General features: G+C 43.7%; 1 protein-coding gene across 4 annotated transcripts in view; it reads left to right on the forward strand.

Moving 5' to 3' along the window:
* The window catches only part of PDE7A (phosphodiesterase 7A), an 86,672-nt gene that overhangs the window by 11,256 nt on the left and 49,658 nt on the right, over positions 1-25,758 (forward strand). For 2 of the 4 annotated variants that reach the window (XM_029069907.2, XM_029069908.2), the window contains exon 1: positions 24,908-25,008. The exons of the other annotated variants lie outside the window; for them this stretch is intronic. In XM_029069907.2, coding sequence (XP_028925740.1) covers positions 24,949-25,008 — 60 coding nt within the window. In that variant the 5' untranslated portion in view covers positions 24,908-24,948. Of the gene's footprint in view, positions 1-24,907; positions 25,009-25,758 lie in introns of those variants that run through there. 4 annotated transcript variants of the gene reach the window in all.

Raw genomic sequence — 25,758 nt, forward strand, 5'->3', positions numbered from 1 at the left:
GGTGGTGCTGTCTACAGTCATGGGAGAGTCGGGGAGGGCAGGATTTGGGAGGGAAGATAAGGAGTTCGGTTTGGGACATTAAGCTTGAGGTAATGGCAAGACATCCAAGAAGAGATGGCTTGAAGGCAGGAAGAAATGCGAGGCTGCAGAGAGGGAGAGTGATAAAGGCTGGAGATAAAGATTTGGGAATCATCCGCATAGAGGTAAAAGTTGAAGCCATGGGGTTCTCCAAGAGAGTGGATGTAGATGGAGAATAGAGGGGGACCCATAACTGAACCTCCAGGGACTCCCAAACTTAGGGGGGTGGGAGGCAGAGGAAGATCCCATTCAAGTGACGTAGAGAGATAGGAGAAGAACCAAGAGAGGACAGGGTCAGCGAAGCTGAGGTTGGATAGTATTTCCAGGAGAAGGGAGTGGTCGACAGCAGCTGAACAGTCAAGGGGGAGTAGGGTAGAGTAGAAGCTGTTGGGTTTGGCGAGAAGGAGACATTTGTGATCCTTGAGAGGGCAGTTTCTATGGAATGAAGAGGACGGAAGTCAGTTTTGAGGAAGTCAAGCAGAGAATTGGATGAGAGGAACTTGAAACAGCGGATTTAGACTCCTCGCTCAAGTTCAGAGAGGAATGGTAGGAGGGAGGTGGGGTGATAACAGGAGGGTGTTTTTAGGAGAGAGGAGGCATGAGTGGGTTTGAAAGCATTGGGTAAGAAGCCATTGGAGAGCGAACGGTTGAAGATGGTAGCTGAGGAGGGAAGAAGGAAGGGGACAAGTGTAAGGTGCAAAGGGATGGGGTCAGATGTGCAGGTGAAGAGCGTGGATTTTGAGAGGACAGGAGATCTCTTGAGATACTGCTGGGGTAGATGGGAGAGTTGAGGGACTGGAGAGAAGCAGGGGAGATTTTAGGAAGATTACCCCCGATAATTTCAGTTTTCTCAATGAAATACATAGCCAGGTCATTAGGGGCAAGAGATAGGGGGACAGGGGCTTTGAAGAGGGAGTTAAATGTCTGGACCAGTGGACGTGGGTGTCAGTAAGGATGAAGAAATAATTTTGCTGGGCAGAGAAGAAGGCAGAGTTACAGCATGCAAGGATGAACTTGAGGTGGATGAGGTCAACCTGATATCTAGATTTCTGCCAGCAGCGCTTACCCAGGAGATAAGGAAGCTGACTGTGGAGGTGATCCAAGGCTGTGGCTTTAGTGGTAGGAGATCGATGAAGGGATTGGGGGTGAGAGAGTTGAGTTCAGTGGAGAGGATGGGGTTGATGGTGTCAGTTTGGTCATCAGGGAAGGTAATTTGGATATGGAGTCTAAATGGGGCATGATGCTGAGAAAATTGGATTGGGTCAAAAGATTGGAGGTTTCAGTGGGGGAACAGGACAGATTTGCAGGGAGGTGATGTGTGGGAAAGAAGGCTGGTGAGAAAATTATGGTCAGATAGGAGCATGTGGGACTTTTGGGCCATTGGTGAGGTAAATGATACTAAGGAAAACAACAAAGCCCCAAATATGTAGATGAGCAGACTTAAAATGTTCTGTGAAACGATCCCATGGAAAGCATAAGTAGACCACGAAGCAGCATGGTCTAGCAGATAGAGCACAGACTTGGGAGTCAGAAGGTCAAGGGTTCTAGCCCTGACTTCATCACTCGTCTGCTGTGTGACCTTGGGCAAGTCGCTTCACTTCTCTGGGCCTCAGTTACCTTATCTGTAAATGGGGATTAAGACTGTGAGCCCCACATGGGACAACCTGATACCTTTGTATCTACGTCAGTGCTTAGAACGGTGCTTGGCACAGAGTAAGCGCTTAACAAATACCATAATTGTGATTATGAGTTTGGGAAACAGGCATAGGGAATAACTTCATTTTAAAAAATTGTACTTATTAAGAACTGGAGAACTAAATACGCCATCGAAGCGGATAAGCAGCATTTTAGACACTTTCTCTCTGTCCCTGCATCATTTCCTTAGTCTCAGCTTATTGTTACCACAGGACATGAATAGAACTCAGTTTGGATTTGCCTTTTCCCAAGTTGGGGTAGTATTTTTGTCCAGAATCATTTGAGGTTTCACTCTAGAATTCTTGTGGTGGTTTTCAGAAGGAACTACTTTGTAATAGAGAATTTTTTTTAAGACTGGGTTCTCGAGTGGACTGGGATCAGCAGAACCATTGTGGCCCTGTGTGACTGACCCCTGACTTGATTCTGAGCTTTGAGAGTTACCTCCCCTCCACCCCTCTCCTCTTTCCTTAACCATTCATTCTAAGGAGCACAGGCCTGGTAATCAGAAGGCTTGGGTTCTAATTCCGGCTCTGCCACTTATCTGCTCTGTGACCGTGGGCAAGTCACTTAACTTCTCTGTGCCTGTTACCTCATCTGTAAAACGGGGGTTGAGACTGAGCCCCACGTGGGACAAGGGATGGTGCCCAGCCCGATGTGCTTGTGTACACTCCAGCGCTTAGTATAGTTCCCGGCACGTAGTAAGCGCTTAAATACCAAAATTAATATTATTATTATTGCTCACGCTTAAATACCAAAATTAATATTATTATTATTGCTCCCGTAACCCGGCCTGGCTTCACCCCAGGGAATTGTCCCTGGTGTTGAAGTATGAGCCCTGATTGTTCTGTAGCTGCTCTGTCACCTGTCCCCAAATGGATCTCTGCTTTGAATTTTATTCTGCTAGGTTTGCCTGGTGCTGCCTATGGCTTCCATCTAGTGGTGGGACTGGCTTCTGGCAGAGTTGGAAAGGACTCCCCCTGTGTGATCTCGCCTCATCTTGCTGCGTAGGGCTTCTTTTGTTTAAGGGGTGGATTTTCAGCCATCAGCCTAAATTTCTCTCTCTCCCTTCCCTCCTTATTCCCTTTGGCTTTCCTTACCAGTGACAGCCTGGACATTTGTTTTTGATAGCTTGCAGAATTACTCTTTAATATTGGATGCTTGATTAAATTAAAATGCCATCAGCGGCATAATATAAATTGTGATGGAGACAAACAGTAAAATTCAGAATTCAGTTAGGTTTGCTAATGCTGAAATTGAGAGTTGACTTTAAGGTTAAATGATGATGAATTGGGTGGCTTATGTATCTTAGAACAGATACAGTAGCTTTGGTAATTCAGTACCTTTTTGCTGATGGAGCATTTCCTTTGTTCAGTCGTCGCAATCCCTGGCTCCTTGTAATTTTTTTCTTAAATTGCATTTGACGATAACTTGCCAAATAAACAAAGCCTATTTTACCATTTTTTATAGATGACTATAGTACACACTCGTAAGAAGAGCCTTTTGTGTTTGTGTGATTCAAGAAAATGCTAGTTGGAACTAAGTATTGAATGGAAATTTTCTTTCTTTCAAAATGACCTTTGGATAAATTGCAAGTTTCTGGTTTTAAAGGTATTCCTCTGCTAACAGTCTTGAAGCTTGATCTGCGATGGTGACATCTGGAAAACACACAGCCTTAGTTTTCACATTCACAATACCTCAGACTGCTGTGGAGCATTGTTAATGATTATCGTCCATAGAGCTCTTAAACCGTATTGCGGCCCCAAATGCAGACACGATCCATTTTCACTCAGTCCCCTTTTATTCCCCAAAATGAAGGAAAATAAAAAATCGTAACTAAAGTTTCAAACTACAAACAAAGAGCGTAATGAAAATAATCCATCATGTTCTTCCAGCTACAAAGGTGCTGCTCACCATGTTAACGGTGTAAATCTGAGGTTGCAGCTGAAAAGACTCGTGTAACCAGCAATCTTTGGCACACAGCGTATGTGTGAACATTACTGCCCCTTAGATCGAGGTTGTGGTCACATTGGCAAGGCACAACCCTTTTCGAGGTCTTTTTTCGCAGGCTTCCTGAGGCTTTGGTTGAAGGGGTTCTCGCCATTTTTGACTACAGCATTTCAGGCTCGTTGGATCTCTGTCTTTCAGCTGCATTTTTTTTTTTAAGTTGCACTTTTGTGAGTTCCTAGGTTCCTTTTGCTTGTAATCATCTCACTTAGGCTCCCCGTTCAGCAGTTGCCCCAGTAATCTTTTCTGTGGGTATTGTTAGACCCCTAGGGTTTGGAGAGATGAGAGATGGGCTGCATCCTAGGGCCACGTGGTTGATAAATAAATGTTGCTTTTTAATGATTCCCTCATAGTTGACTGGGGAAGTGATACAAGTTGGCTGTGATGGATTTTGCCACCCTTCTAGAAGTTCTTGATTTGGGGTGGAGCTTTATGCTGTGATCTACAGTCAGTCATTCAGTGGCATTTATTGAGCGCTTACTTTGGGCAGGACACTGTACTAAGCTCTTAGGAAAATACAATAGAGTTGGTAGAAAAAGTTCTTACCCACAGTGAGTTTACAGTCCACAGGGGAGACAGACTTTAAAATAAATTACAGCTAGGTAAGCGGCAGCATGTAAGGAATTGTACACAAGTGCTTTGGGGTGTTGGGGGTGATGGTGAATATCAAGTGCTTAAGCGGTACGGATCAAGGCAGTGCAGAGGGAAGGGTGGGTGGAGGAATAAATGGTTGGCTTGGGAGTGTTGGGAGCCAAGTAATTAGCCTCAAGTGCATGTAAGCCTTCATGATTAGTGCATATTGTCAGTCTTTGGAACTAGCCTAGGCTGTAAACTCGTCGTGGGCAGGGAATATATTTACCAACTCTGTACTCGAAGTGCCGTTACTTCCCCAGAGGCACTCAGCAGACAAGTGGTGGAGCTGGGATTAGAACCCAGGTTTTCTGACTCCCAATCTCGGGCTCTTTCCATTGGACCATGCTGCTTTTTTTTCCAGGCAAGTTCCCCCTCTTCCCTTGTCTGTTTTCTGCCTCTTGAAAAAGGGGAAACTTATATCTATGAGTCAAAAATAAAATAAAAAAAATCGAAAGAGCCCTCCCAAAGTAAGGATATACCGAGAATCTGCATTAATAATGGTGGTATTTGTTAAGCGCTTACTATGTGCCAAGCAATGAATTGCTGCTCCGGTACAGGATGAGTGAATGAAGGAAACCCAGGAGGGGGCACCCTTAGCCTCTCACAGGCAAGGTAGATAAGGGCACCACTAGCACTGGTGGCTAGCCCCTTTCCAACCTGGCTAAGCCCAGAGGGCTCGTTGGCTTGGTGAAAGGTGTTTTTTGTTTTGTTTTTTTACATAGGTGAACGTTAAGTTGTGCAGTTCCTCGATGAATCTAATTTCATACACAGAGGCATAACTGTGGTGGTGGCTTTTCACTGTAGTAGGAAGCCTAGGGCAGAAACCACTTGAAAATATCTCGATTTCTTGTAACGACGGCAGGAATCGCAGAGGTCTTCTTTAGCCGGAGAGGACCATATTCTCATTTGAGGTGCTTGTTTTATTAACGGTGGATGGACGGTGGTTGCCTGTGCATTTGTCAGAGCTTTGTTTCCTTCAGCATCTATCCTGCTGCTCCCTTGGGGAGCAAACAGAAGTGTTACCGTGGTGAGTTTTGGAGAGGAGTGTTGGGTGTATTGGGGCAGTGAAAAAGAGTGTGAGGAAAAACCCAGCCGGAGAGTAACAGGTTGAGCTGGGCCCCTGGTGAAACAGGCCCCTCTCTGGCCTCCCTAGGTTTATCGTGAATACCTTGGCTTCGTTGACGGCCGGGTTTGTTTTCCCCTCATTTTATGTATTGTCTAAAAATCTATGAACTAGCATTCTGAATGGTAAATTCTTTTAGAAGCAGCTAAGTGGAGTGTAATGTGTGCCGAAATCTCTAGAGAAAGCTACTTAATCCTACCGGAAGGATGCTAATAAACTATCCACTAAATAGTTGAAGGAAGCACTGCGTTCCTGGAGTGCTGTGAAGTGATGCATTTGATTTGGCCAGGGTAGAAATGGCATCCTCTTGAGTTCCTCTTCAAGTGTTTATCCTGATGGTTAGAGGAATCTGATTAAAAGGGCATGTTTTGAGGGGTTAATTTTCCCTGGGCCTTGGGGCTCTTCTTCAGATTTTGTCCCAGAGGTAAAAGGGCAGGCCCAGGAGAGTACTGTAGGCATTTGTAGATCTTCACACTTACCTGTAAATAAAATTTCAAAGGAAGATGGGGGGAGACCAGAGTTTTTTTTAAAATCTAATTTTATTTGGTTACAGAAACCTGTGAAAGATCTGTCACTAGATTCTGAAAGAATATCAAGTTTAAGGGCAATCTTATCTTTGAAGCAGTTGCTTATAAAAATTTTCCCTAGAGCACTGCTTTCAAGACTGTGAGCCCATCATTGGGCAGGAATTGTCTCTGTCTGTTGCCGAATTGTACATTCCAAGCGCTTAGTACAGTGTTCTGCACATAGTAAGCACTGAGTAAATACTATTAAATCAGCATCAGCTACAGGTCAAACCAGAACCCCAATTTCTAGCCTACAGTGGTTGGATTACCCTCTCCCCCTCCCTCCACAATCAGATGAGTAATTACCCCATATTATCCACCTAGATTGGGTTTTGAGGTGTGAATGTCTTGTTTGGACTACACATGTAGAACAAGTCAACACTTCTCAATACCTTATTTAGAGTGCGCAGACCTAGCCGATTATGCATTTTTCAGTATCAACAGTGAATACAGCAGCCCAGTTTCCAAAATAATATTAAGAAGTGTACTTGAAGTATGGGGTGGAGCAAGATATCCTAGTTTTTTTACCGTTTTTTTTCCTTCCAGGAGAGAGTAGATTAATTAGAAGCAGTATTGCCTAGTGGATAGAGCATGGGACTGGGAGTGGAAGGACCTGGTTTCTAATCCTGGCTCCACCACTTGTCTGCTACGTGACCTTAGCCAAGTTACTTTTACCTCATCATTCAATTACTCATATTCATTGAACGCTTACTGTGTGCAAAACAGTGTACTAAGTGCTTGGGAGAGTACAATATAACATCAACAGATGCATTCTCTGCCCATAAGCTTACAGACTAGTGAGGGAGACAGACTTTAATATACATAAACAAATTACGAATATGAACATTAAGTGCTGTGGGGCTGGGAGTGAGGATGAATAAAGGGAGCAAATCAGGCCTGCGCAGAAGAGAGTGGAAGTAAAAGGATAAGAGGGTTTAGTTAAGGAAGCCCTCTTGGAGGAGATGACTTCAGTAAGACTTTGAAGATAGGGAGAGTAATTATCTGTTGGTTATGAAGAGGGAGGACATTGCAGGCCAGAGGCAGGAGGTGGGCGAGAAGTCAGCGGTGAGATAGATGAGATCGAGGTACAGTGAGTAGGTTATCATTAGAAGAGCGATGCGTGCAAGCTGGGTTGTAGTAGGAGAGAAATGTGGTGAGGTAGGAGGGGGCAAGGTGATTGAGTGCTATATATATATGTGTGTGTGTATATATATGTGTGTGTGTGTATATATATATACATATATATGTATGTAGTTGGTGGGAGGACAGTTATCAAGTGATGTATTCAAATGCCAGCTGAATTTTGTTGCCGCCACCTACAAATTAAATCAAATGCTAAAAATAACAGTATTCTCACTGAAAAAACAAATGTTCTTGTTCATTCTATCACAGTTGCATCTAAACTGCAAGGGCAAGCATTTCCCCGCTAAGATAAAGCTTTTCCTAGTTCTGTATTAAGGATCTGTTCACCTCAACTCACAATCTTGGCGCTAACCAAGCTAATGTTCTATTCGTGCCCTGCTCTCAACTCTCTTTTTGCCAACCTATTATGCGTTCCTTTCCCTCTACGTGGAACTCATGGCAATCAACTACACCAAACCATAATTCCTCCATCTTCAACACTCTCCGAAAAAGCTACCTTTTCCAAGAAGCATTCCCGACCAACCCCTCAGTAGGTGGTGAGGCTATCCCTGCAGTCATCTTTAGCACTCAAATAATAATAATATGGTATTTAAGTGCCAACTCTATGCTAAACACTGTACTAAGTGCTGGGACAGATACAAGATAATCAGGTCCCTGTTCCAAATGATGCTCACAGTTTAATTAGGAGGGAGAAAAGGGATTGAACTTTAATTTATAGCTCTCATTGTATTTACTGGCCTATTTAAAAAAAAATTGGTTCAATATTCTTCCTCATGTTGCCATTGCATTTGCCTTTCTTATCCTTTCGACTTTAAGCTCCTTGAAGGCAGGGACTTTGTCTGATAGTGTAGGTTCTTATTCAACAAATATTTATTATGATGCTTCAGAAAAAAACCCCTCTCTATCTCCGCTCTCGTCAGGCAGTGTCATAGCACTGATTTAGCATAGACAATATATGATCCCTGAATTGGAACATCTGCAAGTCTTTCTGGAATGTAGCTATAATAGAGCACCTAGAGGGCTGCTGTTTATATCTCAGTAATAGAGGTAGTCAGGGATTTGGGGTAGGAGATGAGCTAAAAATAGTATTGGTGCACAGAGAGCTGCTTGGGGCTGAGAGGACACCTGGATCCTTTTTGTGATGTTGCTGGGGTTTAAAACATTAAAGGAACTGTAGTTCCAATCTACAATCCAATCTAAAGAAGCAGCTTGGAGAAAGTGGATAGAGCATGGGCCCAGGAGTCAGAAGTTCACGCGTTCTGATACTGGCTCTGCCACTTGTCTTCTCGGTGACCTTGGGTAAGTCACTTCACTTTTCTCCGTGCCTATTACCTCATCTGTATAATGGGGATTGAAATGTGAGCCCCATGTGGGACAGAGACTCTGTCCAACCTGATAAACTTGTATCTACCCCCTGTGTTCAGTAGAGTGCCCGGCATGTGGTAAATGCCTAGCAAATACCACAATTATTATTATCTTGACCCCATGCAAAAAATGGTTTGGAGACATTTTGGCTGCTAACCAGGACATCTCAAAGCATGATTTTGAAGAGGGTGTATGGGTTGTGTGCAAGGATAAAAATTTGTCTTCTTATGGGATAGAATCCTATCAATGTCAGGAAGCCACGGAGTAAAGCTTGGGAATACATGTAAATCATGTATTTGCCTTCCTGGTGAGGCCTTGCTGTTTCTGGAGCCATTGACTCTCCTTTCCACTGATCAGCGCCTCTAGTTCCACGTGGACTTTCAGGAGTTTTCCACTCTTAATAATTGTGGTATTTGTCAAGCGCTGTACGAAGTGCCAGGGTGAGTGCAAGAGAATCACAGTGGACAATGTCCCTGTTCCACATGGTCCTCATTACTGACAGCTTACTGTATGCAGAGCACTGTACTAAGCATTTGGGAGTGTACAGTATAACAGAGTGGGTGGACACATTCCCTGCCTACAGGTATTGATTTTCCCTATCTTACAGTTGAGGAAACTGAGGCACAGAGAGGTTGTGACATGCCCAACCAGAGTCACACAGCAGGCGAGTGGCAGAGCCAGGATCAGAACCCAGATCTTCCGACTCCCAGTCCTGTTCCCTTCCCACGGGCCATGTTGTGCATGGACTTGGGAGTCCTAAGGATTTGCGGTTTTTAGTATGCTGTGTCCCGGCTGCAGGAACTGAGAGCGGGACGTGGAGTGCAGCCGACTTTGCTACATATCTCGAAAACATAGTATGGTGGCATTGAAACAACTGACAAATTGAACATTGCCTTTTTTCTAGACGTCAGTTATTTGTATTCTCATTCTTCCCAGTGGTCATAAAATAATATTGGCCATAGATTGCAAACCAACAAGTGTTCAGGGTATCCTTATGTAAATGGTACAGAGCCTTTACCTTTTTTTTTCTGATTGCCTCATTTAAGCACCGTAATGCAGGCTGGAGTGACTGTAGGGATGTTTTTAATAACTGTACCATTATATTTAGTGTTGATTACAAATGTACCTCTGATGAACAAGGAGGAATATGGTGTGCGTCAATGCAAATTTAGAAATTATTTTTATCTCCTCCCCCCTTTGTTTAAACAAAGCATCATAGTTACAGCTGTTGAAAACAAACTTCTTTGTACCCTGCCTTTTATTGAATGTACATAATATAAGAGGAGAGCTGCTTTTGTCTGCACAATGTCAAACTTTCTTAGTTGCTAACATCACCCAAAATAGTATTGCAGTCAGATCTAAGTTATGGTCAAATTCAGCTCACCATAGAACAACCTCACAGATAGCAGCTGACAATCTATTGAGCAATTGCCCATATTTACATCAGCTGTTCCCACCCATTTGAGCCTGTGAAACTACTGTTGCCTATGCAAAAAGTACATTAGTCAACTCTTTTCCTAAAATACCAAAATCCAAGCTTAGTCTCCAAGAATGTGTTAAAAAATGAGGCAGTTTTGGAATAACACTTTCAGACTAATAAACCCAATTCCAGGGGCTCCTGAGAGGTTTGTTAAAATTAGTTTTTTTTAGAATTGTGGGTTTATATTTTTCAGTTTTGAGATTCCTGCAAGCATTCTCATTTAGACTCGTTCTGAATTATTTTAAGATCTGGCCTGGTCTTCTGAAGTTGGTGAAATTCAAATATGTAATATTGGGGCTCCTCCCACCCCCATTTTATAATCAAGAGTAGACAGTAATGAAGAAATGAAGTATATAGAGGACAGATGGTTTGGTTTGTTATTGTGCTTGTGGGCAAGGACCATATCTGCCAACTTTACTGTATTTTACTCTCCCAAGCACTTAGTACAGTGCTCTGCACACAGTAAGCGCTCAAGGAATACCCTTGATTGATCTGCACACAGAAAGTGCTCAAATCCATTGTTTACATAAGATCACAAAAATGAGGTAAGTAGGAGGTATATGCTTATTAAAGTTGTGCTTTAATTCCAGTAGAGATGAGATTGTCGTTATTGTTGCACACTGTGCTAATAGATCTAATAAAAGAAAACTGTTGCCAAAGGCCACTTTCTGTGTAAACTATTTTGAATGAATCATATTTATTGAACACTTTGTGCAGTGTACTGTACTAAGCATTGGGGAAAATACAAAGTAACGGTTCTTAGACATGCTCCCTGCACACTAGAAGCTTACAGTCTAGAGGGAGTTTACAGTCTAGAAAGACTAATCTCTAGCCTCTAAATTTATCTTCAAGGTCGGGGTGGGGTTAGGGGTATGGAGAGGAGGAAGAAAGAGAGAAGCCCAAATGAACTAAACTACGAGTTAAAACTCAAAAGAATATTGGTTCTATTCGTTGAACTTTGCTAAAGTTAGAATCCCCACTCCTCCACTTGTCTGCTGTATGAGTGAACAAGTGTCTTGACTTTTCTGTGCCTCAGTTTCTTCATCTGTAAAACGGAGATTCAATCCCTGTCCTCTACTCAGATTGTGAGCCCCAGGTGCGGCATGTACTGTGACTGAGATGATGAGTGGTATCTACCCCAGTGCTTAGAACAGTGCTTGACACATAGTAAGTGCTTAACAGATACCACTGTCGTCATTATGGCTATTGTAGTCCCTCTCCTTAAGGAATGTTTTATACTTTCTAAAATAAAATGCTGGAAGAATAATAGGTCAGTTTTTCAGGTAAGACACGAGCAGCATAAGTAGATTTGTCCACATCTTGTTGAATTCTATTGAATTCTTCCCGAATGAAGGTAGCCGAAGCTTTTTCAGGAGAATGATCCCTCTGTTCTATGAAATGCCCAGTACAAAGCCACACATTAGTGTTTGTCAGTGTCATCTGCTGTGGTGATGGCCACCAATGTCGAAGTTGCCATCTGCACTGAGTGGAGTCCTGGAACCCAAGTGGATGGGGTTCTGGCTTGGCCTCGCTGAGTCCCAAGGATTCCCATATTCTGCTGTAATTATCATCCCTCACCTCCAGAGATGTTGCAAAATCCATGCTTGCTTGTGAAGCATTAAAACTTAAAGGGGATTGAAGTCAGTGACTTGAGAACTCAGGAGGAATGGAAGGATGGTACACATTCTTGCCCTCCCCCCTCCCAGCTACCTTCGAAGGGCAGTATGAGGGGACAGAGGTGGCAGACAGGATTAAAGGACTCGTGATGTTCCAGAGTCCGGAAGATGATCCACAATGTGGCAAAATCTGCTCATTAGTGGTGGAATGGGTGGGGAAATGTATCAGGCACCCATAGGCTCTCTACAGTTCATCGGAAGGGCCAGGTATGGGTGGTTTTCTCTCTTCGAAACATCACTCAGACGGGACCACCAAAGGACTCTTTGAATCCATCTCTATGTGGTCTCACAGGGTCTTGAAGATCTGAAGATTGCTATTATAATTGTGGAGTGCTTACTGTGTGCCAAGCACTGTACTATGTGCTCGGACAGATACAAGATAATCAGATAGGACGTAGTCTCTGGCCCGCAGGGGGCTCACAGACTAAGTAGGAGGGAGAACAGATATCGAATCCCCGTTTTGCAGATGAGGAAACAAACCCAGAGAAGTTAAGTGACTTGCCCAAGGTCCCAGAGCAGGCAGGTGTCAGAGCCTGACTGATGTGTAGTATGTACCCTGGCTGGTAGAACTACAAGTGATCTCTGCCTTAAACTGCCATTGAGTTAATCTGACAAAATGTGGTTCTCGCTTCTAACACTCAACTGCACTCTCCCAAGCACTTAGTACAGGGCTCCGCCCCCGGTAAGTGTTAAATAAATACCCTTGATTGATTGTTTGATTCACCAAACTCAAGATGTCATGCATCCTATTATGAGGCCAATAGACTCTCAAAGCTTTTGTATCCACAATGGCTCCTCTAATGCCAGGCCTGAGTCCTGATTGATACTGAATTTTTTTTAGGCTGTTAGAAACTTGCAGATCATGCCACCCCTCTAATCCATGTCTTTCTGTATTTAATCTTGGCAGAGGATCTAAATCCCTTGACAACTCCCGTTTCTTTCAACAGTGGTTTGCAACAGAAGGGTTGAGGCCCCCAGACATCTACTGTGCTAATAAAGGCACAAACCGATGCCGGTTTACTTCCCCACATCAGGCACCTGTCTGTTGAAGGAGCAGGGAAATGATAAAGGTTAAGAACAGGTCTGACCACAACCCATGAGTTAAATTTCATTTTTCTGGCCACTCTTTGTCTTGGTATTACTAGTTGGAAACGTGACGACTCCATAAAATAGGTCCTGTTAGAATGGACATTTTGCACGCGGTAGGGACAATAAATAAAAATGACAGCGAAGCGTGTGGGATTCTTTGATAATGACAACATTCACTTAACCGTGGCTACACACGCTCCATATCGTCTGTTCCGCACCCGCGCGCACCCACCCCCCCATGAAGGTGTCCTCATGCAGGCATGGGGTGGGATGGGGAAGCTGATGAAAAGCTCCTTGAGGGCAGAAATACTCTTCCAAGTGCTCAGCTGACCAGAGTAAGCACTCAACAGTTGAGATGTAGTTGTTCTAAACAAAGCCGTAAACTACCGAATAAGGTGACACAATCATGAAACAGAGCTGTTGAAGTTGGGGAGAAATAAAAATAATAAAACATTCAATAGTATTTATTGAGCGCTTACTATGTGCAGGGTACTGTACTAAGCGCTTGGAATGTACAAATCGGTAACAGAGACAGTCCCTGCCCATTGACGGGCTTACAGTCTAATTGGGGGAGATGGACAAAAGCGATAGCAATAAATAGAATCAAGGGGATGAACATCTCATTAAGACAATAGCAATAAGTAGAATCAAGGTGATGTACATCTCATTTACCAAATAAATATGGTAATAAAAATATATACAATAAAAATATATACAATATCTGTTATATCTATTTGTATAATAGATATATAAAATATCTATTTTAAAAAGGGTGACTGAGGTGGAGATAACTTCCTTTTCCCTGTGTGCACTCCCCTCCCCTCCCACCGGCCCCACCACACATCCCAGCCACACATCCCAGCCATAGTTGTACAAAGTATCTCCCTATCAGAATGAACATATGTTTATCAATAATGAACATAATTTCCCTTTACACACACATCAGGGAATGAGTCAAGGGGGCACACACAGGTTACCTAACTCTAAGTACTTCCCTGAAGCTGTGCTACAGTGAGACTTGGTTAGAGATGAGGAGCTGCCTCAATACAAATTTTGGGGAGGTTTCCCTGCTTTTCCAAAAAAAAAGAATCATGTTTATCAACCACCGCTGATGATAATGCCTGTTAAAGCACTTGCTAAGTGCCAAGCATTGTACTAAGCACTGGGGTTAGATACAAGATAATGAGGTCAGACACAGTTCCTGTCCCAGGTGGGGCTCACAGTCTAAAGAGGAAAGAGATTTTAGTGCCCATTTTACGGACGAGGAACCTGAGGCCCAGAGTCACATAGGTTAATGGCAGAGCTGGGATTAGAACCCAGGTCCTCTGAGTCCCAGGTCAGTGCTCTATCAGGTCACACTGCTTCCCATGCTGGTAAGGTTCAGAGAGGTAGAGCTCTTCAGTGACCTGCCAGGGTAGAAAGAAGAGGAGGATCAGAACAGACAAAATGCAGAAACAGGCTCATGCAGGGGAATTTCTTCACTGATGCGTGGGGACTCTGGAGTAGGAAGAGAAGCAAGGGTGGGTTAATTCATTCAATGCCTATTATATGCTGCACTTGGAAGAATGTACTGGAAATGGTACTCATAGTGTTAAGCATGTAACTCTGTGCAGAGCACTGTACTAAGTGCTGGAAGAGAAGCAGTGTGGTCTAGTAGGGAGAGCAGTGACCTGGGTGCTAATCCCGGCTCCGCCAGTTGCCTCCCAGGTGACTGTGGGCAAATCACTTCCCTTCTCTGTGCCTATCCCATCTGAAAAATGGAGACTAATATTGCAAGCCCCATGTGGGTTAGGGACTGTGTCCAACCTGATTATCTTGTATCTACCCCAGGGCTTAGAACAGTCCCTGGCACATAAGTGCCTAACAAATACCATTTTTTAAAAAAACAGGTGGGAATTAGAGTCTTGAGCATCAGGGAGATCACCATCTAAGAAGGCAGTCTCAAATACATTCTTCCTTTGTCCCTCCTTTCTTTGTTTCTTTTCTTTTTCATCCTACTTCCCTTATTGCTAAACTTATTCCCCATGCAATAGCCTATCCCTTGTTATTGGGTTATAGAACTTTTGCAAACAGTGGGGCACTTATGGGAGTAAATGAGGTATTTGTGGGCCCTGAAAAGGAAAAAAAAAAAAGCTCTCCACAGAGATTGAGATGCCTCCTTAAAGGATGGAGAACCGGAGGAAAAGACAAGGAGCTTCCTTTATAGCACTTGTCCTGTCTCCTATTGACCCTCCCAACATTTGAGCCTTTTGACCTGCCAGCGGGGCAGGGTGATAAAATGGCACAGCTCTTGCCCATCTTTGCGTATTCTAAGATTTCAACTTTACACCCTAACATTACAGATAATCCAAATGGTCTTCCATAAGTGGAAACTGTTGAGAGTCTTAGAGGAGTGTTTTTTCTCCCTTTTTGGAAGTGATCTATTGTATAATAGGGACTGGATATGGAAACTTGCTCTGTAGACGTCTTTTTGGGTTACGATAATAGCAGGATTCATTATTTGCTTACCATGTGCCAAGTTCTGAGTCCCATAGGGCTCCCAGTCTAAGGGGGATGAGGAAGAGGTGAAGAGGTATTTTATCCCCATTTTACCAGATGAGGAAACCACGGCTCGGAGAAGTGAATCGATTTGCCCAAGTTTACACAGCAAAGATGTGCAAAGCTGGACTGACTCCCTCCCCCCTCCCCCCCCCCATTGCTGTTTCCTCTAGGCCACGCTTTCTCCCCTCAAAATCTTAATGGGTAGACTTGAGGGAGATGATCACCTCTTTCTAATTCTAACTTCTAATTCCATTTCTGTACCGTAATTAATAGAAATTATTTCTTTAAGCTCTCTATCTCTTCATAAGGTTTATGTATTATGTGGTCTATTAAGCACATTGTGGGCAGGGAACGTGTCTACTAACTGTTATATTGTACTCTCCCAAGCGCTTAGTACAGTGCTCTGCACACAGTATACGCTTAGTAAATACCACTGATTGATCGATTGTGCTAAGTAGGGTGTAGGTACAATGTTATTGGAAGGGACATAGTTCCGTTGTGTCCCACCGTTACCTTTAGCTTGTCAGGAAGAAACTGTTTTGTAATGAATAAAAATAGAAGACTTCTTGACTTTGATCAAAGCTTGAAGTTGGTAAAATTGTAAGACCAAAAGAAGCAGCTTTAACTATGTGTAAAGCAGTCATAAGTTAAAATTGAGGGTAGAAAAGAGCCATTAGCATGAAACATATGATTTTAGAGCTAAGTTGAGAGGTCTAAAGTAGAATAACATTTCCTTCCAATGAAAGGTTAACTCCTGCACTCTAGTTTTAGACTTTAAAAACATTCGCAGAAGCCCTAATATGTTCTTTTTCTTAACTTTGCTCTGCCTTGACATTTTAATGTTTTCCATTAACACCGCTTTGAGAGAGGAGGTACACTCTAAACACCATCTTTAACAAAATCTGTTAGTATATTTTAAGCCTGCTTGGCTGAAGTTCAATGGCTTGTTAAAGATGTGATAATAATAATAAGAATGATAATAACTGTGGTATTTAAGTGCTTACTATGTGCCAATTACTGTACTAAGGATTGGGATAGGTACAAGATTATCGTGTCAGGCAACATCTCTGTCCCACTTGGGGCTTGCAGTCTAAGTGAGAGAGAGAACAGGCATTGAACCCCCATTTTATAGATGAAGGAAAGTGAGGCACAGTGAGCTGTGTCTTGTCCAAGGTCACCCGGCAGGCAAGTGGCAGAGCCAGGATCTTCTGACCCCCAGGCCCGTGCTCCTTCCACTCCAGGCTTCCTCACAAGCAAATGCCAGAAGAGCTATGCCAGAAGAACTCTGAGATGCCAGGTCTTTCTTGTGAATCAAGGATTCCCTGGGATTGGAAGTACAGCTCCCCATTGGGAACCTGGCCCCAAGGTTGTGCTGACAAAGGAACTTTGAGGGGTGCTGGAACCAGCCCCACATTCCTCAGGTTGTATACTGGGGATGACCCAAGATCCAGTAGCACTGATTGACATTTGTGGCAGGCCGTGTGCACGCCCCCCCCCCCCCCCCAAGTTGCTGCTTCTTTCACTGCAATGAAAGCAACCCTTGGGGGCTTTTGAGGGGGTCAACCCTTACTTGTGAGAATGCAGTTGGAGAATTTCTACTGTAGTATTTTGCATCACTGTTCCCTAAACTCAACACCATCCTCCACGGACATTTCATTTGTTGTTCTGGGTCCTGCGATGGGCTATTTCAGATGCTGGGGTTCCAAAATTATAGGCACTGATGTCAATGCAGATGAGGTTGGCCTAATTTGGTCAAGAGAGGGACATGCTATGTTAAGTCTTCTCTACATGGACAGATAGATAGAGGCCAGTGCCAAGACTGACAGGTGTCCTGTGGGTGGCATGGAGCCTCAGGGATAAAATTTACTGCTGGCATTGCTTCAGTTCTTGCTTCATTAAGAAACAGTATGACCAAGGGTAAAATCTTGCCCCCTCGCTCCCCCAGTTTTTGAATAAAATGAAGTACCATATTTAAATTAGATTTTTGAAATAAGCTTTATTAGGCAAAGTACTAATACTTAGTTCTTTTCAAAACCCCCTGCTGGCTCCCTGTGTCTCTTCACATCAAACAAAAGCTCCTCACAGTTGGCTTTAAGGCTCTCCACCATCTGGCTCCACCTTACCCATCTGCTCTCTTCTCCCGCTATTCCCCAACTCTTGGGCTTCATTCCTTCAAAGCCGACCTTCTAACTGTACCTCACTTTCGACTCTTCCACCTCTGTTCCCTTGCTTAAGCAGTCTGCCCAGAATTCCTTCCCTCCACACATCAGACTCCCAGCTCTCCTCAAATCCCACCTTCTCCAACAAGCTTTCCCCAATTAATATCAGCGTCCAGAGCCATATCACCTCTTCAGCCAACTCTGGCCCATATAAACTATTTCCCGCCCTCCATAATCCTCATATATACATGTCTGTCTTATTTTTGACTTTTCTAGTTTAAATGCTTTTATGCATATATCTGTCATTGAGTGTTAGCTCCTTATGGTAGGGAACATGCGACTTGGTTATTTTGTACTTCCCAGGTGCCTAGTGGAGAGCAGAGCACCAAGTGGATCGTCAATAAATTCGAATACTGCTGCTCAGTTTCAGATTCCGTCCTCCAAACTTGAAAAGAAAATCCTTCCAAAGCATATTTAAAGATGAATCTATTGTATTTGATAATGAACTTTTATTTTGGTTTTAAGTTTAAAAGTGATTATTTTAATGAACAGCTTCTTTGCTGGAATTCTGGAATACATGTTTAGGAAATCAGAAGCATAGTAAAGTGAATTTGCTTTCATTTCCGTGGAAAAATGAAAAACTAACAAGAAACTGGCTGAATGAAAAGCCTCTAAATGGGATAGCACCAATAAATTATTTTCGATTTTTTTTAAAAAGTCGTCTTTACAGACTAAATAATTTCTGTAAAATTTCTGTAGACAGTGTTAATGTAAAGAAGTTTCAAGCCTTTGGCCTGGATCCATATTTTAAAAAAGAAAGAAGCCCCAGCAGAGTCACATTTTTCCTTTTCAAGTGCTGTTCATCTTGTTTGTCTTGAGGTTTACACTTATTATTTGGAATTGTCTGTCGTTCCACAAACTTCTTCAGTTCATAAAGAGAAAGCTTCTCAGACTATTAGAAGATGATGCAGAGCTCAAATTAGAGGGAAACGAATATTATATGAAAGCTAGGGTTTAGTAAACAAGGCATCTTGATAACCAAGTTTGGGGAACTTCATGTCAACAAAAGAATCAGTCTTTGTTGGCCTTAACTTTATTACATTGGGACTGAAGTTGTCTTAATTGGATACTGACCAAATCAACTAAGGTGGGCTTGCCTTTTTACCCTTGCCAAAGCCTGCTATTAATGGGAGTGAAGACATTTTGCCAATTGAAATATTAGTTGATACAAATGACTATCATCCTTTCACAGTTTTGCACGCAAGAGTCCTTTCTATTCCAAGAGTGCAGTTAAAGCAGGCTTTATGGGACAAGTGAGCATTACTGGGGTACTAGTTAAGTGCTTACTTTGTGCCAAGCACTGTGCTCAGTGAATCAGAATAGACCCAAGCTCTGCCATATGGGGCCCATAGCCTATGAGGGGAGAATAATATCTATTCCCCATTTTGTAGATGAGGAAACTGAGGTACAGAGAACTTGTGACTTGTCTGAGAACACGCAACATACTAGTAGCGGAGCCAAGTTTAGAACCCACATCTCCTGACCTGTAGTCTGGTGATAACCCCGTGGCAAGGCAAAAACATCTGGGACCAATGAGCTTGGGGATTAAGGGTATTTGATCATTTTGAATACACTCAATGCCCCTGAAACCGCACTTGAAGGAACACTAGCACCTCAGGGCTGACCGCTTAGTGCAGTTCAATGGAAAGAGTGAGGTTCGTGATCCCAGTCCTGCCAAATGGCTTGATGGAAGTCACTTAGCCTCATCTGGAAAGTAAGGAGCTCCTCCTCACCTCACGGGGATGTTATGAGGACAGAATGAGATCATAGATGTCAAAGTGTTTTGGGCGGGGGGTGGGGAGGGAAGCACTTATACTATTATTATTAACAATGAGTCACCTGAGGAAATGGGAAAATATTACTCCAGTACAGGCACTTCTCTAGGAAAAAGGAGAATTGGCATCTTTCCCATTTAAGGAGCCTCACTCCCATTTTTAAAAAATATTTTACAAAATTATAGCCAGTTAAGTCCCCCAAATACTCAACAGCAAATAATAAAGCATTAGAAGGTAAAATAATATGGTCACAGCAACTGCCTTATCCAAAATAGGACAGGTAAGATTTTAGTCACCAAAGTGGGCTTGTGTGGGAAGAGAAGAAAAGAAAAAATTTTATCTAAAACCACTGTCACGGTAGTTTCCATACTTCTACAGGGTGTCTGCTTATGAAATGATTCCAATTTTCTGAATTTTTAAACCCATGGAACACGTCAATACTTTAGAGTTTCATTTGTTTGAATTACACTTTTTGGCTTCCTGGATTTTGGTGCTTTTTTGAAGCTAAGATGATGTGAGGTTTTTTTTCCCTGTGAGTATTGAATAAGGCCACATTAGAATGTCTGGGGACTGTACCCTCATGCCTCTCTGTTCTCAGTGAAATCAAGACAGCACTAAAATAGGAATGGTCCTGTATGCAAGCCCCCTTTCCCCTCCTTCATTCCCACAAGCTCCTGGCATGTGAAGTCTGCATGGTCACAGAACCTCCCTCTTGCTAGGTGGACTCCCAATCCAAACAGATTGCGAATCTAGGGGATGGCTCGCCAACCCCAAGTTACGATGTTGACTTCATCTAAGCCAGTGGCAGTAATGATGCATGTAATCCCTAAAAAGCATCTTGAACCTTTCAATACTTCATTTTTCTTCAAAGTCGAAAAGGAGTATGTTGGAAGATGCAAAATGCAGACGTCACTTTGATGCCTAACCTTTGAGAATCTCAAGATGGTGGTAAAATAATCCATCACTTACTTTTGAAGTTTAAAGTGATAATGGGTTGTTGAGGTAGTGTTTTAAATTTCATTTACTTTTGAATGGGGGAGCTTAATTTGGTTTAGAGAGTGCATTAATTGAACTAAACCAGATAGCTTATTTTTAAAGAGATGTGACAACATCTAAGAAGGATCGGGGGAAGCAAATACTGCCTTTATTAATTGTAATTATTTGCTTCGGCAATAAGTGAAAAACATATAGACCGGTGGATACTGTCTGTGGAACTAAAAGGATCTGAAGATGTAAGCTTAGGTCACTAGAATAGGTTTCCTGGGGTAAATGAGCCTAGGGATTTGGAGATAGGGAAAATGATTTGTTTTCTAGTTAAGATTAGTGCTGAGAGATGACTGAAAAGATCACTGCTCAGGCCTTTGATCATGATGACTCTCAAAGCTACTACGGCATGTGCAGGGCTGCACCATTAATCATTTTGAACCATCACCCGGTGGAAGAAAAATATGCATCAGAACTGATTGTGCTGTCAAGACTCTGTATTTGACATGGGACCTGAACACAAAATGAAGGAAAAAAAGCCTTTCACATGTCCAAAGTGCCACATCAAAGTCCAGGCTGAACCCTATCACAGGATCCCATGGCTAAAAATAGTCCCTGAAACTTGGAGCAAGGGACAGGGTAGAATTTGAGTGCCAGAGGAGAGTCCCTGGATGGGCATATAAATAAGCCAGTTATCGGAATTTATTGAGCACCTCCTGGGAGCAGACTACTGCACTAGGCATGTGGTAGCATCCATTATTCATTCAATATTCATTCAATAGTATTTATTGAGCGCTTACTATGTGCAGAGCACTGTACTAAGCGCTTGGGATGAACAAGTCGGCAACAGATAGAGACGGTCCCTGCCGTTTGACGGGCTTACGGTCTAATCGGGGGAGACGGACAGACGAGAACGATGGCGATAAACAGAGTCGAGGGGAAGAACATCTCGTAAAAACAATGGCGACTAAATAGAATCGAGGTGATGTACAATTCATTAACAAAATAAATAGGGTAACGAAAGTATATACAGTTGAGCGGACGAGTACAGTGCCGTGGGGATGGGAAGGGAGAGGTGGAGGAGCAGAGGGAAAAGGGGAAAATGAGGGTTTAGCTGCGGAGAGGTAAAGGGGGGATGGCAGAGGGAGTAGAGGGAGAAGAGGAGCTCAGTCTGGGAACGCCTCTTGGAGGAGGTGAGTTTTAAGTAGGGTTTTGAAGAGGGAAAGAGAATCAGTTTGGCGGAGGTGAGGAGGGAGGGCGTTCCAGGACCGCGGGAGGACGTGACCCGGGGGTCGACGGCGGGATAGGCGAGACCGAGGGACGGTGAGGAGGTGGGCGGCAGAGGAGCGGAGCGTGCAGGGTGGGCGGTAGAGAGAAGGGAGGAGAGTTAGGAAGGGGCAAGGTGATGGAGAGCCTCGAAGCCTAGAGTGAGGAGTTTTTGTTTGGAGCGGAGGTCGATAGGCAACCACTGGAGTTGTTTAAGAAGGGGAGTGACATGCCCAGATCGTTTCTGCGGGAAGATGAGCCGGGCAGCGGAGTGAAGAATAGACCGGAGCGGGGCGAGAGAGGAGGAAGGGAGGTCAGAGAGAAGGCTGACACAGTAGTCTAGCCGGGATATAACGAGAGCCCGTAATAGTAAGGTAGCCGTTTGGGTGGAGAGGAAAGGGCGGATCTTGGCGATATTGTAGAGGTGAAACCGGCAGGTCTCGGTAACGGATAGGATGTGTGGGGTGAACGCGAGAGACGAGTCAAGGATGACACCGAGATCGCGGGCCTGAGAGACGGGAAGGACGGTCGTGCCATCCACGGTGATAGAGAAGTCTGGGAGAGGACCGGGTTTGGGAGGGAAGATGAGGAGCTCAGTCTTGCTCACGTTGAGTTTTAGGTGGCGGGCCGACATCCAGGTGGAGACGTCCCGGAGGCAGGAGGAGATGCGAGCCTGAAGGGAGAGGGAGAGGACAGGGGCGGAGATGTAGATCTGCGTGTCATCTGCGTAGAGATGGTAGTCAAAGCCGTGAGAGCGGATGAGTTCACCGAGGGAGTGAGTGTAAATGGAGAACAGAAGAGGGCCAAGAACTGACCCTTGAGGAATTCCAACAGTTAAAGGATGGGAGGGGGAGGAGGCTCCAGCGAAGGAGACCGAGAATGACCGGCCAGAGAGGTAAGAGGAGAACCAGGAAAGGACAGAGTCCGTGAAGCCAAGGTGAGATAAGGTATGGAGGAGGAGGGGATGGTCGACAGTGTCAAAGGCAGCAGAGAGGTCGAGGAGGATCAGAATGGAGTAGGAGCCATTGGATTTGGCAAGAAGGAGGTCACGGGTGACCTTAGAGAGAGCAGTCTCGGTAGAGTGGAGGGGACGGAAGCCAGATTGGAGGGGGTCTAGGAGAGAATGGGAGTTAAGGAATTCTAAGCATCGATTGTAGACGACTCGTTCTAGGATTTTGGAAAGGAAGGGTAGTAGGGAGATAGGGCGATAACTGGAGGGGGAAGTGGGGTCAAGAGCGGGTTTTTTTTAGGATGGGGGAGACGTGGGCGTGTTTGAAGGCAGAGGGGAAGGAGCCCTTGGAGATTGAGTGGTTAAAAATAGAAGTTAAGGAAGGTAGGAGGGCAGGGGCGATGGTTTTAAGAAGGTGAGAGGGAATGGGGTCCGAGGCGCAGGTGGAGGGGGTGGCGCTTGCGAGGAGGGAGAAGATCTCCTCTGAGGATACTGCAGGGAAGGATGGGAAAGTAGGGGAGGGGGTTGGTGGGGGGGAGGGGAGAGGCGGAGGGGTGACTTTGGGGAGCTCAGACCTGATCGTGTTGATTTTCGTGAGGAAATAGGTGGCCAGATCATTGGGGGTGAGAGATGGGGGAGGTTAAAAGTCAAGGTCACCGCCTCTGCCCTTGGAGTTTACAATCTAACTGAGTAGATGGGCAGACCCTGATTGTGCCTATAGTGAGAATAAAAAGGAAGATGATTCAATTAAGAACAGTAAGCAAAAATGAATAAATATGTGGAAGAAAATGGATACACACTTAAATGCCAAGGATGGCTGGGGGAATAACTTGACTAATCAGCACAGAAAATATTGAAAAGCACAGGAACTTTTTACCACTTTAGTACTTCCCTGTCACCCAAGCACTTGGGTGTACTCTGCCCCTTCTCTCCCTAAGCATCTATCTATGTATCTTTTAAGCTCCGTTGCTTCCCTTACCTGTAATTTATTTTAATGTCTATCTCCCTTGCTAGAATGTAAAGTCCTTGAGGGCAGGGACCGTGTCATTAACTATTGTATTCTTCTGCTTAGTTTAGTGCTCTACATAGGGTAAATACTGTTGATTGTGGTGGTTATGCAAAATGGTTAGGATGCTGATGCAAAATATGAAGCAGCAGCCATAGCCTACTGGAAAGAACATAGGTATGGGAGCCAGAGGTACTTGGTTCTAATCCTGGCTCCGCTATTTGCCCACCTTGTGACCTTGGACAACTAACTTTTCCTAGCCTTAGTTTCCTCTTCTGTAAAATGGGAATTCAGTACTTCTTCTCCCCGTTATTTAGACTGTAAGCCCCATGAGGGAACGGTGACCATGGCCGATGTGATTATCATGTATCCATCCAAGTGGGATACATTGCTTGGCACTTAGTAAGCATTTAAATTCTATATGCTCCAAGTGGGGCTTTAGTATGGCTAGCAAATAGGGCTGTACCTGCTAGAATTAATTCAGCAGGAACAGTGGAGGACTTGCGGAGTAGTGATAGAAAATATGGGGGTTAGACAACTGGTGAAAAAATAAACCAAATGTGAGAGTTGGGAACGAATAAGTAATTGGTCAGATTTGGCGTGTAAGTCCATTTTTGTTTATGTGTTAATGCGGGCTGTTTGAAATTTTAGCCAAACAATGACAGACACAGTTTATGCAGTCCTCTAACTCAGCCGTACACATTAGCACAGATCCAGAATTTAAGAGCTTCAAAGAAATGATCCCATTCCTAAAGAAAACACCATTCATTTTACTGTACTTCAGACTACTGATTGAGTCTCTCGGCAACAACATCCCTCCACCCCATTCTCTGTATAGAAAGGTTCTGGGGAAAGTTTTCAAGTCTGTTGACATTTTTTGGAGGCACAGAGTTTTTCTGCGGTTGTTTAACAAGTTTTGTTGTTTGGGATTCTAAGCAGAAAGCCCATCAAGGGGTTTAAAAGTCTCCGTTGCTCGAGTAAACTGAGTGAGGTAGATGCTGTCTGTTATCTGGGATGCCTACAGTTGAGGTAGACCGTCTGTCCAGCTTCTTCCTAACACTGGTAAACTTAATCTTTTTCTCCCCCCACCCCCTACCCCGTCCAGTAATATGGTGGCTAGTAAGCACTGTGTAATGAGACCTCCAGGCAGGACATTCCTGGGCAGACTATGTTCCCAAAGAGGTCAGGTGATTGTTGTGTTAAGGCAGCTGCTTGAGGTTCAAGTCGGCCAGTGCCCCTCTGTCTTGTATCACAGGATTGCTGCTGGTTGTTTATCAAGCTCTTAAATACCCAGACAGCTTTCAGCACCGGCCGGGTTTAGGAAAGAAATTATGCTTCGGCCTTTTGGGTGATCCAATGGGAATTACACTGATTTGGTGTTTGGCCTTAGTTCTTATCAAGTGGATCACCTCTAAGGTAGGCTCATGGTTCATAAATATACACATAACTATATAGATACACATATTTGGCTTGAACTGTCACCAGTGGTGTGTAAACTGGTGGGATGCAATAGCTAAATGCATTGCAAGCTATTTCTTCTCTTTTTTATTTTAATAAATCAGGATTGATTTTAAACTAAAGGAAATAGAAATTTGAGTACTTTTTTACCTTTTTAATAGTTTTCTTAGGCTTGGCTAGGAGCTAACGCAAAGCGAACTCATTTTAAAAAATACTGTTGGATAAATTAGGTGTTTTCATACAGGTGAAATCCCACTATCATAATTTTGTAAAATTGTTAAAAGAAGTGTTCTTACATCCAAGGAGAATCATCTGGCCAAATATTCTAATAGCATCTTTGCTTTCCCTGAAGATCATACTTGCTGCAGAAATTGCACTACTAGATTCCGTGAAAGTCGACAGCTTGGCTGCAAGTGTTTTTACTTTGAGTTTTATGGGGGTTGGGGAGGGGATTTCAGCAATAAAGACCTAAATTTATTTTCATTATAAACAGGAGTGTTTAATATAAACAAAGGTAGTCTCCTTGAATTTTCTTTAAAAGGACATTTTTCATGTTGCTACCCCTCACCTCTCCCATGAATGCTTGTATTCTCTGAGTTGCTTTCTCCCAAATGTCAGTCTCTCTGCTGACTGTGAGACTCTGGCATGTTTGCCAATTGCTGTTAGACCTGTACAAGTTGTACAAGACAAACTACTTGTATAAATTGA

Source organism: Ornithorhynchus anatinus, chromosome 7 (assembly GCF_004115215.2).
Source record: "Ornithorhynchus anatinus isolate Pmale09 chromosome 7, mOrnAna1.pri.v4, whole genome shotgun sequence".
In the NCBI taxonomy this organism is placed as follows: domain Eukaryota; kingdom Metazoa; phylum Chordata; class Mammalia; order Monotremata; family Ornithorhynchidae; genus Ornithorhynchus; species Ornithorhynchus anatinus.